The sequence below is a fragment of the Phyllopteryx taeniolatus genome, chromosome 2 (assembly GCF_024500385.1).
Source record: "Phyllopteryx taeniolatus isolate TA_2022b chromosome 2, UOR_Ptae_1.2, whole genome shotgun sequence".
NCBI lineage: Eukaryota > Metazoa > Chordata > Actinopteri > Syngnathiformes > Syngnathidae > Phyllopteryx > Phyllopteryx taeniolatus.
In genome coordinates this window covers 31,625,269-31,641,189 of record NC_084503.1, presented here as the reverse complement: position 1 = coordinate 31,641,189, position 15,921 = coordinate 31,625,269, and the positions used below count along the sequence as shown (strand labels likewise).

The 15,921-nt window shown below is 40.9% G+C and overlaps 1 protein-coding gene and 1 long non-coding RNA gene across 4 annotated transcripts in view; one reads left to right on the top strand and one right to left on the bottom strand.

The window, feature by feature from the left end:
* LOC133474241 (semaphorin-4B-like) overlaps nt 1–15,921 on the top strand; it is an 89,534-nt gene that overhangs the window by 30,045 nt on the left and 43,568 nt on the right. For 2 of the 3 annotated variants that reach the window (XM_061765727.1, XM_061765725.1), the window contains exon 2: nt 6,254–6,668. In XM_061765727.1, coding sequence (XP_061621711.1) covers nt 6,548–6,668 — 121 coding nt within the window. In that variant the 5' untranslated portion in view covers nt 6,254–6,547. Of the gene's footprint in view, nt 1–1,401; nt 1,665–6,253; nt 6,669–15,921 lie in introns of all 3 variants that reach the window. The other variant, XM_061765726.1, reaches the window with a different exon arrangement.
* LOC133474243 (uncharacterized) lies at nt 5,369–10,510 on the bottom strand. Its single transcript, XR_009787427.1, has 3 exons — nt 9,873–10,510; nt 6,547–6,656; nt 5,369–6,364 (listed from the first exon to the last, which is right to left on the bottom strand). It is a non-coding gene; the product is annotated as an uncharacterized LOC133474243 (long non-coding RNA).

Sequence of the window (15,921 nt, the reverse complement as noted above, 5' to 3'; positions counted from 1 at the left end):
AGAAGTGCGAGCCCAAGTCTATAGACCTTCAACTTTGCTGTATTGTCACCATGGCAATGTTGTGATACCTTTGTGCTTCCGAGGCGATGAAGATGTGCCTATTGTTATGCAAAATGAACAATTGACGGTGGTGCCTCTTGTTGACTCGTCTCTTTCCCTAATAGTGCAAGTCAATGGAGTTCATGCTGTGAGGAGTTCATCCCTTAGCTAATTTACATTTTATCGACCATTTTGTTATGTTTAGAATATGCAAATAAGTAAATAATATATACAGTGTTTTGCCATGAATTCAATCCAGGATCATAGCTTGGAATGTTAAGACCATGTATATACTGTACCTCTATGCTTTTTAAATGTGTGTTTTCCCCTGCTGCATCTTAGCAGGCTGTGCTAAGTGTGAATTCAAAAGACAGGTCCAGCATGACGCTTCTGTCTGGTCAGTCACCCGCTGAGCTCTTTCTGTTCCCAACACAATGGCTCTGGTAACCCTGCTGGATCGTTGCTGGAATCCCAAACCCAAACCAGTGTGGTTGCAGGCTTGTCCTTGGAAAAAAAACTAATAAACCTCAGAAGTATTAAGAAGAACACTCCTATAAGACATTTTAAATTGATGTGACCTTATGAGAACAACCATTTTTAATGTATTTTGTATTGTTTTGTGAGCAGATGCCCAATCGAACCTAACATCGAGCCCCTTGACCGAAGACCAAATGAGAAATAAGATGATTTATTGCATTATTGAGTTTTAGTTCTGGTTCAAATTTTGGCTTAGGTCCATTTGCATGTTCGTCCTTTGCTTGTGAGGGTTTTCTCGGGATTCTTAAAACATGCATGTTAGGTTCATCGAAGACTAAATTGTCCATCAGTCAATGAATGGTTGTTTGTTTATAGGTGCTTTGCAATTGACTGGCGACAAGTCCAGGGTGTACCCTGCCTCTTGCCCCACAATGGTCACTGTACGAGACTATAGCTCGTATAGCTCAAACTGCTCTAAATTGCCAGAGGACTCTGCATCATTTGCACAATTGTCACCCCCCCCCCCCCCCCCCCCCCAAATTTTTTTTTTTTATGTATATATGTAAAATGCATTACCACATTAGCAGTAAACTTTCATTGCTCAGTGACTCTCTGTACTGTGTTTTTATGTGTCAAAAGTATTTTCTGTCAAATGGCTGTCTGTTGTCGTACTAGAGCGACTCCAACTACCGGAGACAATTTCCTTGTGTGTTTTTGACATACTTGGCAAATAAAGATTATTCTGATTCTCACGATTGTAATGAGGACAAACACTATAGAAAATAGTTGGATGGATGAGTTACTTAATGACATGGTGAACTTGTCATGACCTGGTCCGTTCAGTCAGCCAATGAGGCTGTCACAGTCTTTCCTTCATCCCAACAGATGTAGCTGTTAATATGGAGCTGCCGGGGAGGCTTCTCAAGGTTAATGAATCTGTAACCGCGAGCAATATGGCACCAGATTCCCCACTTCACGCATACAGTACATGCCACACGGAAAAGCAGAACCTCTCCTTGGTGAGCCAGATGGCCTACATGGCACTCAGCGTACTGCGGTCCCTTGCATTCTAAAGAAGACATCTGAACATTTTCCACTGCATGTTACCAAATTGGCTGCAAGATGCCAGATTCAATTAACAAAAGCAGGTACTTTTCCCTTATTATTTCTCGTGTAATATTTACTTATTTGAGAGGTGACAATCGGCAGCAAGAAAGCAGACCGCTGGAGCAAAATGGTGACATGACTGTCACTGTTTTTACTGTAGTACCTGGTCAGCCTGGCTACATAGCTAGGAATAACAATAAATACACATGCTAACGTTAGCTTAGCCCATTGCTATGCGTTAGCTCTGGACGCTTTTATACTGTATATTCCATACTCTCTATTTTGCTTGGTTTGGATTTTTCGCTGCCCTTGGTCTCCTCGTCAATACAATTACTGCGTTATTGTTATATTTGAGAATATACTGCAACAAATGACAATAAGTTAAGACACATGCTAACTTTAGCATGTCTACGACACTTTGCTTGGTGTATTTAATTTTCTCTCTGTCCTTCGTCTCCACTCGAATAAAATTGCAGGGACATTGCAACATTTGAGGATGCGGGCTGAATAGTGAAAAAAGTAATCAAACATGCTAATGTTAGCTTACCCTGCTGCTGTGCCTTAGCCTTGGACGCCATAATATTCTACTCCACAGTCTCCACTTACTGTATGGCTCCGTTGATGCCCTTCTATTTCCTCTCGGATAAAATTTCCACGTCGTTATAACGTGAGAATATGTTTGTAGAAATGACTACTTTACTGTAGGAACTGTGTAATTTCAGAGGACTGTTGTGTGTTTGGTCCGCGGGGAACTATTGTCTCAATATACTATAATTCCGGGAGCCAAAAGAAGACCCTTCGAGGTATGGTAATACTTTAGGGAGCTCCAGTACCAAACTACAGCCCAAAGCCCAAAGGGGTCTGATTGGAGTAGTTCAAGGAACTCCAAGAAGCAAGAATTAAACTTTTCTGGAACTTCAGGTGGAAATGCATCTTTTGGATCCAAACCAAGAAATAAATACAGCAAGCCTTGTTTTGTCTCTGTTTGCAACTGATGCATTTATTGCTGTATAGGTATCGCAGTTTCTCTATTTTGAAGTGACAAAACAACGTGACCACTTTTATTGTTTACCGCTTGCTGTCAAATTTTATTGAACTTTAATTTCATGTTTGATGGAAGGGCCCGGTTTAATTTATCCGACTGATTCAGGACAATAGAAAACAAACATGGGCAGTGAATATAATTTTTCTTGTCTTTTATGTGTTTGCTGTCAGCTGCATCCACATTATTAGGGTTTTATCCACGTGTCAGTGAGTTAACTAGATTCCCCAAATCCTCACGGTTTAAATTTTTCAATTCTCTGAAAGCATTTGATTTTTGCTTTCAGAGCAAGCTGGGATGGATGCTTTGTGTCACAAAGCTGTATCAGGCCACCAACAGTACGTTAATGTCAGGTGAAATCATTGTTGTTGAGCTTACAGTAAGCTACTTGCTAGGCCAGGGTAACAAAAGGTGGGGAGAAATGTTTAACACATTTTCTATTTGGATTATGCTCTATAACAATTCATCAAAGTGCCAGGAATCCTCCCTGAAAGCCTTCGTTTTGCATTAAATATTGAAAGACCTCTTATGTTGAGTAACGAGATGCTTGTGGAACATGGGTCTCTCCAGTCACGGCGCATACTGGGGTTGACAGTTAAACTTTGACTGTCGAATAAAAATATGAATAGCACGACACCCTAACAATGTAACCCAACAATAAATGCAACGCAGTAACAACAGCAGACTAAATACTGTAGATTAGTAGAGTGCAGTTCTCTCTATTGTTCCCCTCCAGTCCTGTGGGTAACACTAATCTGCTTGAGCCGGTGATTGACTACCTCTCTTGGGTCCAATGTGACCGAATAGTAACAGGGAAATGTCAAAATTACATCTTTATCTGGCTCGACATGAAAAATGAATGGGTTCTTCTTTGATCAAGCCTCTACAAAACTATTGTAGGAATCTGCTAACTAAATAACAAACCAACCAACGTATCTTGTTGTGTTTCTATTTGACTGTTTACTACAACAACAGCACGGTAATGAGTGGTTAACTCGTCTGCCTCACAAATTCTGATATTCATTGAAGACTGAACCCATTGGTGTGAGTAGATGTTTGTCTATACTGTATGTGCAATGCGATTGGCTGGTGACCAGTCCAGAACAGGATGTTCTCAGAGTGAAGTGGCCGCTGATCTCAGAGTGTTACAGTGTCATGAGCAGGTTGCAGCGTAGATACAGAAAGATTGGAAGACTCACAGAAAGGCATAGAAGTGGACCTCTTTGGAAATGTATTGGTCGATTCATAGATGAAGCACCTGTTGTGAATTTTGCCATTCAGCTACTTGTAAGAGAATAGAAAGCTGTGCAAAAATTCAACATTGAACAGATGGACATGTGCATTCAAAAGTTTAGAGAAGGTCAAATTAAGTTCACCTAGAAAGGTTACAGTGCATTTTAGGTACATCCTGAAAGCCGAATATCCCTAACTTCTCAGTATTTGATATTGTGTTATTCCCATTCTATTCCCATTGTTGTCCCAATAGAATTATGGTATTTCTTATTTTAAGATAAACAATCTCATAACAAGTAATACACTCTAGATAAGTTATATTACTGCGTGAAAATGTTTAAGAAAAAAGATGCTTGAAGCAAGCTCTGACATGAGTGACAAAAAAATAGCTGATTTTGCCTTGATTTGACATTATTAATCTGGTTTAGATTTTAGTTTTTGCTTTGTACACATTAATGCTTACCCACTGAAAGAACTACAAAGGGTTTGACGTCAGGCTGCTACTGTATGTCCATGCGTGCATTCATTATAAAAAGTGTCGTAGTGATTCTTAGAGAGTGTCTTCCAATTTTGGGGGAATATGGCTCGATGGCAATGCAATAATCTTATTAATTTTGTCATAGGATTGTAGTTGTATCTGATGTAGCACGAAGTAAATCTTCCTCCGGGTTAAATTTGATCACCAAACGTTCACAATTTTGTCATTACACGTCAGAAGTACAAGGAAACAAAATGCAGATTGCATCAAAACAGAAGTGCATAGGCAGTAATTAAAATAGAATACAATATGTACAGCATCTAGAAGATAATACTGTATGTCAACATGAGTGTCTTTTTCTACAGGTATGTACAAGCTATTACTATATTATTACAATAAGATGATAGCTGTAGAGTTTGATAAATAGTGGTGCCTTGAGCTATGAGTTTAATTATTTCCATGACTACGCTCGTTACTCGGAACACTATCTCAAATCATCTTTCCCCATTGAAATAAATGGGAATGCCGTTTATCGATTCCAGCCTCCCCTGCCCCCCCCCCCCAAAAAACTGTTTTTTATGTGTTTTTAATAAGGAAAAGAGAACTAAAAACGTTTATGCCTGTGAGTGTTGATATATTTTCTCTCTACATGAGTTGCTGCACCATTTGTGTTCATATATCTGTTTCTTGAAGTTCTATCACACTGCCAAATAGATGCTGTTTGTTAACCCATCTATGGCATTTCCCATTATATGTTAGCATTAAGATAGCGAGCTTAATGGTAAGTTTGTTTGAAATAATACATTCTTCTAAAAAGTAATAGTCTTTGTTTATTGTTTAGTTTCACAGTAAACGTCAACTGGGAGTGAGTGGCATTAAACCTCTTTTTTTGAAAAAAAAAATAATAAATTCGCTCATCTGCCAAGCTGCAACTTGTTGCTAAGCTAAGAGAGTTGATTTGTGTTCACTGCCACCATACAGGGCTCATATCTCAAAGTTTTGCTCACAAGTAAAAGCAAAAAATAAATAAAAATGGCCAAACAACGGCTTGCATCGTGAAAAACATTATGAACAGTGTACTAAGCAATGTACAGTAAATTGCAATTAGTATCTCCAGTACATGGCAGTCTCATATAGCAGGAGCGTGCTGATTGGTTCATGATTTTGTTGGCCATTTTTGTCGCTGTACTAGCGGAAGTGGTACGTGAACACCACTTGGACACACTGCATGATTAATTTTTAAATGAAAGTTTGAATTTAAATCCATCCGGTCTGATATGTCTTGGATAGTTTGTATCAATGAATAGAAATGGGCAAAGGGAATATTCTGGAAAGATGTGGATGCACACTAAAAGCCCATAAAAGTCACTGAGTAGGTGGTTTCATTGTGTCTCTATATACAAATACAGAGTTGTCTTTGGACTCGCTGTTCTTTCATTAATCCTCAACACAGCCACAAATGTTGAGCCAAGCTTCCTCATGATCATCTTTGATTGTTAATGAAAGTATAATTTGATACAGGGGGATTAAAAATGGCAAAGGTTTGTGATGCTACCGCATGATGTTTGTGCGTCGAGTGCCAGCTGCTTGCATTTTGATGGAGTTGTTCTTTGGCAGCGTGCTCAAAGAGTGGCCTCGCTTTTGTTTTTGGCATCGCGGCAACAAAAATGTTTTGCAAACGAGACAGTGAGCCAACAAATTTTACTGGCGAAGTCGAAAAACTGAGAATCTCTTTAAATTTCAGCTTTGCAGTAAAATCTTTGGCCAATTTTTTCTTTTTGTTGTCACAAACTGAATGTGTTGTTCTAGCTGAGCTTTAATTTGCAATGTTCTTGGATCAGACTTAAAGAAAGCGTTTCCCTCTGTTCTCTCCACAGATGACCACTGCTTAGTGCGGATCACATACACCAGCAAAAAACAAGCAGGCTTTTAATCCAGAAAGTATTCCTCCTCTGTGCGAAGAATCTGCTTGCCGTGTGGAGGAGGACCTGTGGGAATACAAGGATCAATTCAAGGGCACGTTCACAAGCTCGCCGCATCCCTTCCCCCTTCCAAAGATGACGGCAAGGATAGAAAGCTGAGCCCGGGAGTACGGTGGAGCTTGATGAATTCCGAGGAATCTTAAAACAAACACTGTTCTTTCGTGTTAGTTGGTGCGAGGGTAGGTTACCATGTGGGCATCAGCGGCAGGCGCGCGCTGCCTCCCGGCCGCCGCCATCCTTTTGGCCCTCTGCGTCCAATCAGCGACGACCATGGACGACGACGTGAGGCCGCGCATCACTTTTCCATACAGTAAGTAGGAAAAGAAATCACCTGTCACATCTCACGTCTCGACATGATCCAAAAATGGTATCTCCTTCAATTGCGATGAAGTTGTGATGCTTTTCTCATCTCATTTCATATATGGATGGGGTTTTGACAAAAACATCTTTGATCCCCAATGGGGATGGTTAACACTCTATTTCTTCACATTCTTCAGTTAATTTAGATTTTAAATGGAATTGGAGAATCGTTCTTGGAATGTTCTGAACTCCTGTTTCCATGCCAGTGCCGTATTTAGCAGTGCGGAGGACTCGTGCCATATTGGCAGTCAGCTTAGATTTCAATTTCCCAAAGCTGACCACATGTTGGACTTCTTTAGGCAGAAAACTATAGTGTACCCCAGCTATGTAGTTTTTCAAAGTGATCGTTTTAATGTTTACTTTCTTATTGTAACGCCCTTGCACGTGGGAAAGGAGAGCCACTGTTTTCCATGCACTTTTAAGCCGTTTATTGAACGTCAGGAGCGCAGCAAAACAAAAACACACTGATGCAGGAGTTGCTGTAAGCCACAGCTCACGCCCAGACACTCACACACACAGTAGCCAATGTCACGCCAGGCCCTGCCTCTTAAAGGCACATGCATGCACACACGCACCACAATACGTATATTATTTTCTATACATATTATGCTTGCAATAATTTTTTGGTGTTACAATGTTCACAATGTGTTTAAAAGGTGTGATTTAATAAGTCTAATTGTGTTTCAAGCAAGCGGGAGGGGTAAACGAATAAAAAATATTGGCCTCTCTATATGACAGGTTTTCACCTGTTGCAGGTGCATTTCGAACATATCCCCGTGATAAACGGGGGTTCACTGAAGATGGGGCACAAATAATCAAAAAACAAGTCCACACAATCGACAGAATTCTTAACGATCATTTTATTGACTTATCGCTTATTATGGGCATCTTTAAAAACATATTTAGTGCCAACACATTCATTAGACCGGCAGTCATAATAACGAGGAGTGCATCCAGCATCAAGAAGTGCTTTAATACCGCTTTCAATTTCAGTGAGCTTTCAATGTTTTACCAGTTTTTTTTAATGATTTTTTTGGGGGTAAAAGCTGTAAATTCAGATAATAATTTTAGCATTATACATATAATTTTGGTTAAAGAGCTTCTATTAAGGGCAGCACGGTGGGTGCCTGGTTAGCACATCAAATCGCCCTCACTTGTGTGGAGTTTGCATGTTCTCCCCGTGCCTGTGTGGGTTTCCTCCCACATCCCCAAAACATGCATGGTAGGTTAACTGAAGACTCTAAATTACCCATAGGTGCGAATGGTTGCTTCTTTATATGTGCCCTGCAATTGGCTGGCGGCCAGTTCAGGGTGTACCCCACCTTTTGCCCAAACCTGTCTTGGATAGGCTCCAGCACACACGCGACCCTAGTGAGGATAAGTGGTATGAAAAATGGATGGATGAGCTTCTATTTATTTGTGTCGTAACCATTACAAAATCGTAAAAATATATTTTGGTCATTATTGTTTTTGTTCCAGTCACATATCATTTAAAACTATTAGGATTCTCAAGTTTGGTAGTATAGAGATGAGTCCACTTGGGATGTGCAAAATGTCCTTAATCATGTATGGGTTAATTGAATCATCAAGTAAACAATGCCAGTGTTGTATTGAGCAGACTAATGTGGTGGAGTTGTGGATGTACTGTACCCCAGGATTTCATAGCTTCTTGAGAAAGTAAACTAGTTGAGAGCAAAGTAATCAACAATCATTTCCATATAATCGAAGGAATTCTTAACGATTAATTAATCTATTACTATGTACATCCCTAAACTGGAGAATCAAGACTCTAAAATAATGATATCAGACCATTGTGAGAATGTTCTGATGAGCGAGCAGTCCTCATCAAGCCTCGGCCATCTGCAGTGACTGTGGATTCAAGCCTTCATTTGCATGAGTGAATTGCCGTGATGAGCGAAGCCGTCCTGGTGTAAGTGCTTGCAGGCCCACGTTCAGTTTATAGTTTATAACTCAAAATTTTGAACTAAGTTCACCATTCTAAAAATTAAATACTTCATACGACAAGTTCAGGGTGTAGTCCGCCTTTCGCCCGAACTCAGGATAGGCTCCAGCGCCCTGCGACCCTAACCAGGATAAGCGGTGTTGAAAATGGATGGATGAAACTACTTCATAGTTTTTTGTTTTTGTTTTTTCTCAATATGTTGCTGACGGGCTATTCCCTTTTAAATGCTGGCATTTCATTTTCCCATTGTTGTCACCCATTCAGTCCACACTGGTAGCCTGCTGCAGTTTTCACCCTACAATCTCAAAAACGTGTTGCTTGAATGGTCTTTTTCAATATGAGGAATTAAAACAAAAACAGGACATTTGTCCTTTATGTGCAAACAAAAACGCAACAGAATATGACAGGAACGATGGTAAAAGGAAATTGATAACTTTACATTCCTCGCAGCTCTCGCTGACTATATTAACAAAATATTTTATCTATTCTTATATTACAGAACAAAATAATTTCCATATCATGACAATGTGAACAATGTGATCGTACAGAGTTTGAACTAAAGCATTCTGATACAAATAAAAATGTTCCTAGTAATAATTTTTTTCCAATTATGGACTGTATTACAAAAGAACCACCGAAGTACATATTCACTCCCATTTACGCAGTGTCCCCGAACGCACCTCGCATTCTCACGCAGCTGCGACATGCTGCCATGAACGGCGGCCGTGGCCGCACTGCGCACTGAGTGCGTTGCCAAACACAGCGTTTGAAGCATACGAAGGCTCGTACATACAGTAGTGTGTTCAGATGAGATTTGTCCTCGAAGCCCCGAACAAAGCCTGGCACTCTTTAATGGAAATGAATGAATGAGCCCGTTCGCAATTACGTTCATCAGGCAGAAATGGACTTAAATTTAGTTCACGTTGGCACAAAATGTCAACTAGTTCCGGTGCAACACTGCATGTGAGACTGCTATTATTCAATCTGAAGAACATCCTTTCTCTCTCTTAAGCCATTTAGTTTTGTCAAACATCTAAATGGATTTGATTAAGTCGCTTTGAAGAAACAATTCAACATCGTGAATAACTGGCCTGTCTCACACCATGTAAAACACGTCACCCCCGTAAAACCTTCGCTATGGTCCTAATCCTAATTGTATTCAAGGACAAGGGGGGGTGTTTTTGTTCCTACCCCATTCGCTGCCATTCTCCATGCGTCTCTCCTAATGAGCGGGCTAAGCTCTCATGTGCGCCGAGTGGAGGGTTTTTGTGTGGCGACTGCGGCGGGAGAGCCCGTCTGTTATTCATTAGAGCAGCACAAAGAATCATGGGAATAAAGTTGGGCATGCGGCGTGTTTCTCGTTATCACAAACGTCTCTCGAGACAGAAGACGTTTATTTATTCCTTTGCCTGCATCAACAAGGAGTCGTTCAAGTTTTGAACCTGAGAAGAGTTGAGCCGGTTGATTTTCACCACTATGACGTTAAAACCCTTACTTTTGTTTACATATTTTATCGCTGGATACTGTTTCATGTAGAATTTTCACAGTATCTTTTCACATTGTCTTGTTCCCTGCTGCTTCATAAACTGTCAGATTACGTATACCTGAAAAAGAAAAGTTTAACGTCCATTTGTTTTCATGGACAACAAATATGCTACCATTACTCACCTGTGGAACTAAGTCCATTTGATTGGTTGGGTGTTATAACATTCAAAGGGACATATTATGGAAAATGGACTTTAAAATTGCTTGTATATAAATAGTTGGTGCACGACTGGTTAGCACATCCGCCTCACAGTTCTGGGGACCGCCTGTGTGGAGTTTGGATGTTCTCCCCGTGCCTGGGTGGGTTTTCTCCGGGCACTCCGGTTTCCTCCCACATCCCAAAAACATGCGTGGGAGGTTGATTGAAGACTCTAAATTGCTCATAGGTGTGAATGTGAGTGCGAATGGTTGTTTGATTCGTGTGCCCTGCGATTGGCTGGCGACCGGTTCAGGGTGTACCTCGCCTCCCGCCCGAAGATAGCTGGGATAGGCTCTCGCACGCCCGCGACCCTAGTGAGGATAAGCGGTAAAGGAAATGGATGGATGGATAAATAGTTGGGTCTCTGGAGCTTCTGCCCACCCATCAAGTGTGAAATTGAACAACCAGGTGAATCTTTTATCTGCCTATTCCTGAAAATACATATGTCAGAATTTTCTCAAATTGTGATTTAACATTTCAGCTAATTTACTTAATAACCACGAAGATTGCCACCCTGGCCGACTAGCCATGTCACCCATATCAAAAACCACCCCTTTTTGGGGCCACATACAAAATCGTGTTTTGGGCCACCAAAATCTTCTGGAAACTACTATTTCCCGAAGATGGACTACAAAAAGCCGCCCTTTGATCCATGCGTGCGTGTTGTAATTATTTCAATCAGGTTGTCACCAACAGTGAGAATCACTGAAGGGACAAAACTTACATTGATGTGGAAATTCACTGCCTTTAGTATTCTTTCTCAAAACGTGAAGTTCGACTTTTATTTTCTTATGGTACAAATTATGGCTTATTCAAATAACTATTGTGATGATGTCCTATATTATCATTGTCATTTATTGTTTATGTAGCATAACGGTAACTTACATGGTATTCGTCTCATTCTACTCTTGACGTGTTGGTAAACTTTGTTGGTGGCCTGTTGCTTAAACGATTGCTGCTGTAAAGAATTATGGTTCGCATCCTTTTGAAAGGTGGGTTTAAGGGTCTATTGAGGCACCTTTCCTAAGCATTTTTAGAATTCGAGCAACCTTTCCTCCAAGTATGTCCGGGTCAGCTCTCTCCGATAGGATATGAAAGAAAAGTTCCTGTGAGCAAAAACGAGAATCCAAAGAGGCCTGTAGTGTCAACACAGATTAACAGTATGGTATCTAACACTGTTGCTAGCGTTAGCCTCTGATAACCAGCACAAACTGGAATGTTCGGCAAAGTTGGCGATGTGGTCTTGAGAGGTATTTGCAAAATGCAATCAAATCTTAATGGATGCTAATAAAGTAGCTAGATTGGTTGCAGTAGTGGTTTGGATTGTAAATGTCACTAAATATAGTTGAAAAACTCGCTATATTGGCGACACTGAGTAGCTGCTGTCTTCGTTGTAACACCCTAGCTCCTCCCCCGAAAGTTTGATTTAATTATGAACAGTTTGAAATAGCTGTTAGTGTTAGGACAAAATCTTAAGACTTATCCTAGGAAGCAAAAAAAAAAAAAAGTCAGGAAAAGCCTACTACAACATCTGAACATTTGGGGGTCATCAAAATTGTGGTCTGTGTATGCTGACTCCCATTTAACATGAGTTTTGAAGTGATTGGTTAATTCTGAACAGCCTCTTCCCAGTTATACTGTAAGAGATGTGCACACTTGTGCAACCACATCATTTTTTGTTTTCCTTCCCCTCTTGAAAAGATACCAAAAAAAAAAGATTAAATTGCGTTGTACATGTTATTGGTTAGATTACTAGTGGAAATGTTTTGAAATGAGAAAATCTTGGTCGGAAAATCTAGGGGTTTGTAGACTTTGTATCACTGTATACTGTCCGGTATGATAAACAATTGTGGTTGAATGCAACTTTGCATTTTCCTCCAGGAGCAAATATGGTGACATTGTTGGGAATGCTTTATTTATGCGAGTAAGGCACATATTTGCTGTGGCTTTCCCACGGGACCGCTATTACTATTTGCCCCTTTTAAGCATCTAAACTCTGTGCATGGTGTCCTTTCCCCACATATGTTTGCGTTACGTTCGCCGTATATTGTGCGCCGGCTCTCATGCATGCTGATCCGGCGACCTTGGCAGCGTGCGGACGGCAGTGGAGGCAGGCTGCCCGTGTTTTCAGGGGTCCGGGCCAAATAATAGTGTGCTTTACATGCTCCGATGCCCTCCTAACACCCCATGAGGACACGCCCACTGATCCTGAAAGAAATGCAGAGTGTGAACCCACTACTATTAGAGGTGACACTAACAAGTGCTCGCGTCCGATGTCAACAATGACCCACGACAATAGGGACGTGATTGCGGCACGTCAGTTCGAGGCGTTTTACTGGCTTCGTTCCCCCTTTTTTGCACGCTCCAGGGAATGCGGAGAAAAGTTGCGTCCTGACACATTTCAACAACTTGATTAGCGCAAAATGGCGAGCGGGGAGAAATAACCTCTTAGCGCTTCTCTTCAACGACTGTGTTCTTCACGAATCATGGACTTTTTCAGCTTCTTCTTGGTCTTGTTTAGTGGAGAGAAAATTTCACAAGAGTGAAAATGAGAATGATGGCAAAATTAGGGTACCAGTCATTCTTTGCAAATACTGGATACTTTTTCCTTGTCTTTCCTTTTGCAGACCATATACATACATAAATGTCACAAGATGGCAGCAGAAAGCAGCACCTTAATATCAAACTGGGCTTTGACCTATCTAATAGCTCCTCCCCTCACTTCAACATAGTTCCTTAGCACCGAGATGCCACAAGATGGTGCCAAAGCACTACTTTTATATAAAACAGGGCTTTGGCCTGAGCACAAGAACAGCAAATCAATTAAAATAATCGAGGATAAGCTCCAAAAACAATCAGCAAAAAGGTGAATGCACAAGTAGTGAATCACTAATATGCGAGGGAATACTGTACAGTGGACCACCGCGATTCATGGGGGATAGGGACCAGGCCTCACCATGCATTAAAAAAAAAAGCAACTTTTTTTTTTTAAACCTCAAAAATTGTTGAATTAGTCGGGATAGACCGCTAATAAGTGTTGTCAAGTTTGGTTCCCCGTGAAAAAAAAGGGGGGGGGGAGGGGAAACGTTTTTTGAATTGGAAAAAAATTAAGAAAAATCTGTGAATAGGTGAACCCGCGTGTGTCGAACCGCAAGTATGCGGAGCGTCCAATGTATACCATTTCACAAGAATAAAAATATACGATATTTCTAAAACAGTTGCTTTTGAGCTTTTTTAGACTGCGATGCTGAGGACATGCCCGCTGATCCTGAAAGAAAGGCTGTCTTCGAATCCCCCACTAGCAGAGGTGACGCTCACAAATGCTCTCATCCGACGACAACAATGCTCGACAATAGGGACCTAATTGCGGCATGGTTTTAATGGCCTCGTCCCCCGTTTTACATGCTCCAGAGCATATGGAGAGAGGTTTCGTCCTGACACATTTCAAGAGCTTGATTGGCTCAGAATGGCGTGTGGTGAGAAATGACCTTGTAGCTCTGAAATTAAGGTGGACAGACAGGAATGCAAGGTTAATGACACATTGTTAGGGATTGCTGCGTGAGATGATTGTTGCTGTTTTTTTTGGGCAGAGATTTTGTAACAGGGCTGATGCAAATGTGTGATTCATGAAGTCTGGGCAGCATCTCGCAGTAAGTAATTTTTATTTTACGACGACGAGACTGATACACTGTTTCAAGTTTTTTTTTTCCCCCATGGAGATCTTGCACTTGGAGCGCTATTAGCATTCAGCATGCATGTGCACTTTTTGTCAAGAATGAACACATTAGCATGAATCAAAACTGACAACTTTCCCTTGAATTTGCTGCATCCAAAGTAGATTACACAGCCTCGCATTCTGTTAACATTAACGTTTGGACCGTAGAAGCCATTGAAAGGCTCCAGTGTGATGCCACACTTTGGGTCTATTAATTTTTTCCATCCAACTAATTGTTCCTTTGGATTTCCACCCACTTAAAATGAATTAAGGACTGTAACATTGCAAATCATAGCAATGTACCAGATAGCATGCAAATGTGCGCCCTGCTGACTGTGAGCAGTCGAGGGCAAGACATTGGAGCGTTCAGATTGGAAGTTTAGGGAGTGCTTTGATAGTCTGGCAAGCCATGACATCATTGTGGTTCTATTCTTAACTTCCTGTATTAAAAATAAATAAAAATGAAGCTCTAATCACATTTTTGTAGCTATGAACTATTTCACATATATTTCACACCACATGGGCTCAGGAACACTTCAGAAAACCAACCAAACCAATTTTTTTCTTTTTCTTTCGCTTTTAATGATGGCAGTATTTCTAAACCAATGATAATTGTTGTTGATTAAAAAAATGCATTTGTTTTTTCTTTGGCTTTTTTGTGTGCATCATTGCAAGAGTCAAATTTGCAGTGAAGATATTTCTTGGATTACAAAAGTTATAGCTGTTACTCATTTTTCCTTTGTTTTTAGAATGTACCAGATACCCATTCACAAGTTTGAGGATAAGCCAAAATGGTAAATGATAATGACATCTGAAGTGCACTAAATACCAAGTACAGCGCACGATGAGAATGACTAGACTGTCTTATTAGTATTTTTTCCCCCCACTACTAGTACCACCTTTGGCCTACTAGTACACAATTAAACCTTACTAGGAAACTACTGTGCTGCACTACTAGGCCCAACTAGTTAGCATCTGTCATGCACTTGTAGCCTCTTGGACCCTACTAGTAGTACCAAAATGCCTACTATTAGTTTTGCCTCACTAGTAATATGTCCTACTGAGGTGTAGAAATGTCATACAGTAATGGAAGGTAATAGTGAAAAACACATTATTAGTAAGATGCAGTTGTTCTAATAGTGTGTCCTCGTCGTTCTACTCGTGAGGGCAAAGAGCGTACTGTACTAGTACATGGACCATAAACTGATTTTCATTGATGATGAATTAATGGATTTCCATACTTAATGACGATTACCTATACTAAAATGCTATTTAAAATCTTACCTGCACATTATTTCAACATTTTATAATTCCATTCCAAAGACTAACACAATAAAATGAGGTTGTTGTTTTTTTTAAATCACTTTTCAATTCTGCGCTCTTAACGAGAAAGCCTGGTCGTTATCAGAACTTAGTCCCCCCCAACCCCCCCGGCCGCTATAATGGAACCTATCACCAAAGCTGTATGTGTGGAGTACAACGACACAGGAAGTGAGCGGTGGCGGCGGTGCGTTGGTAAAAGCTTCCAGCTGTTTGAGGAGCGCGTGCAGAAAACCATCAGCATGCGACGTTCAGACTGGCCCCGACCGCCTCCTCACTCGCTCAGCTTACTCTGCGGTGCGTCTGCAACCAGAACGGCAGACTACTCCACAATTCATCACCACACACACACACACACACACACACAGACACACGCACACACACGCACGATAGTGGGTCTGTATGCTGCGTTAGCACTTAGGCCTTAAATCATATGCCAGCTTCCAGGGAGTGCACTTAGC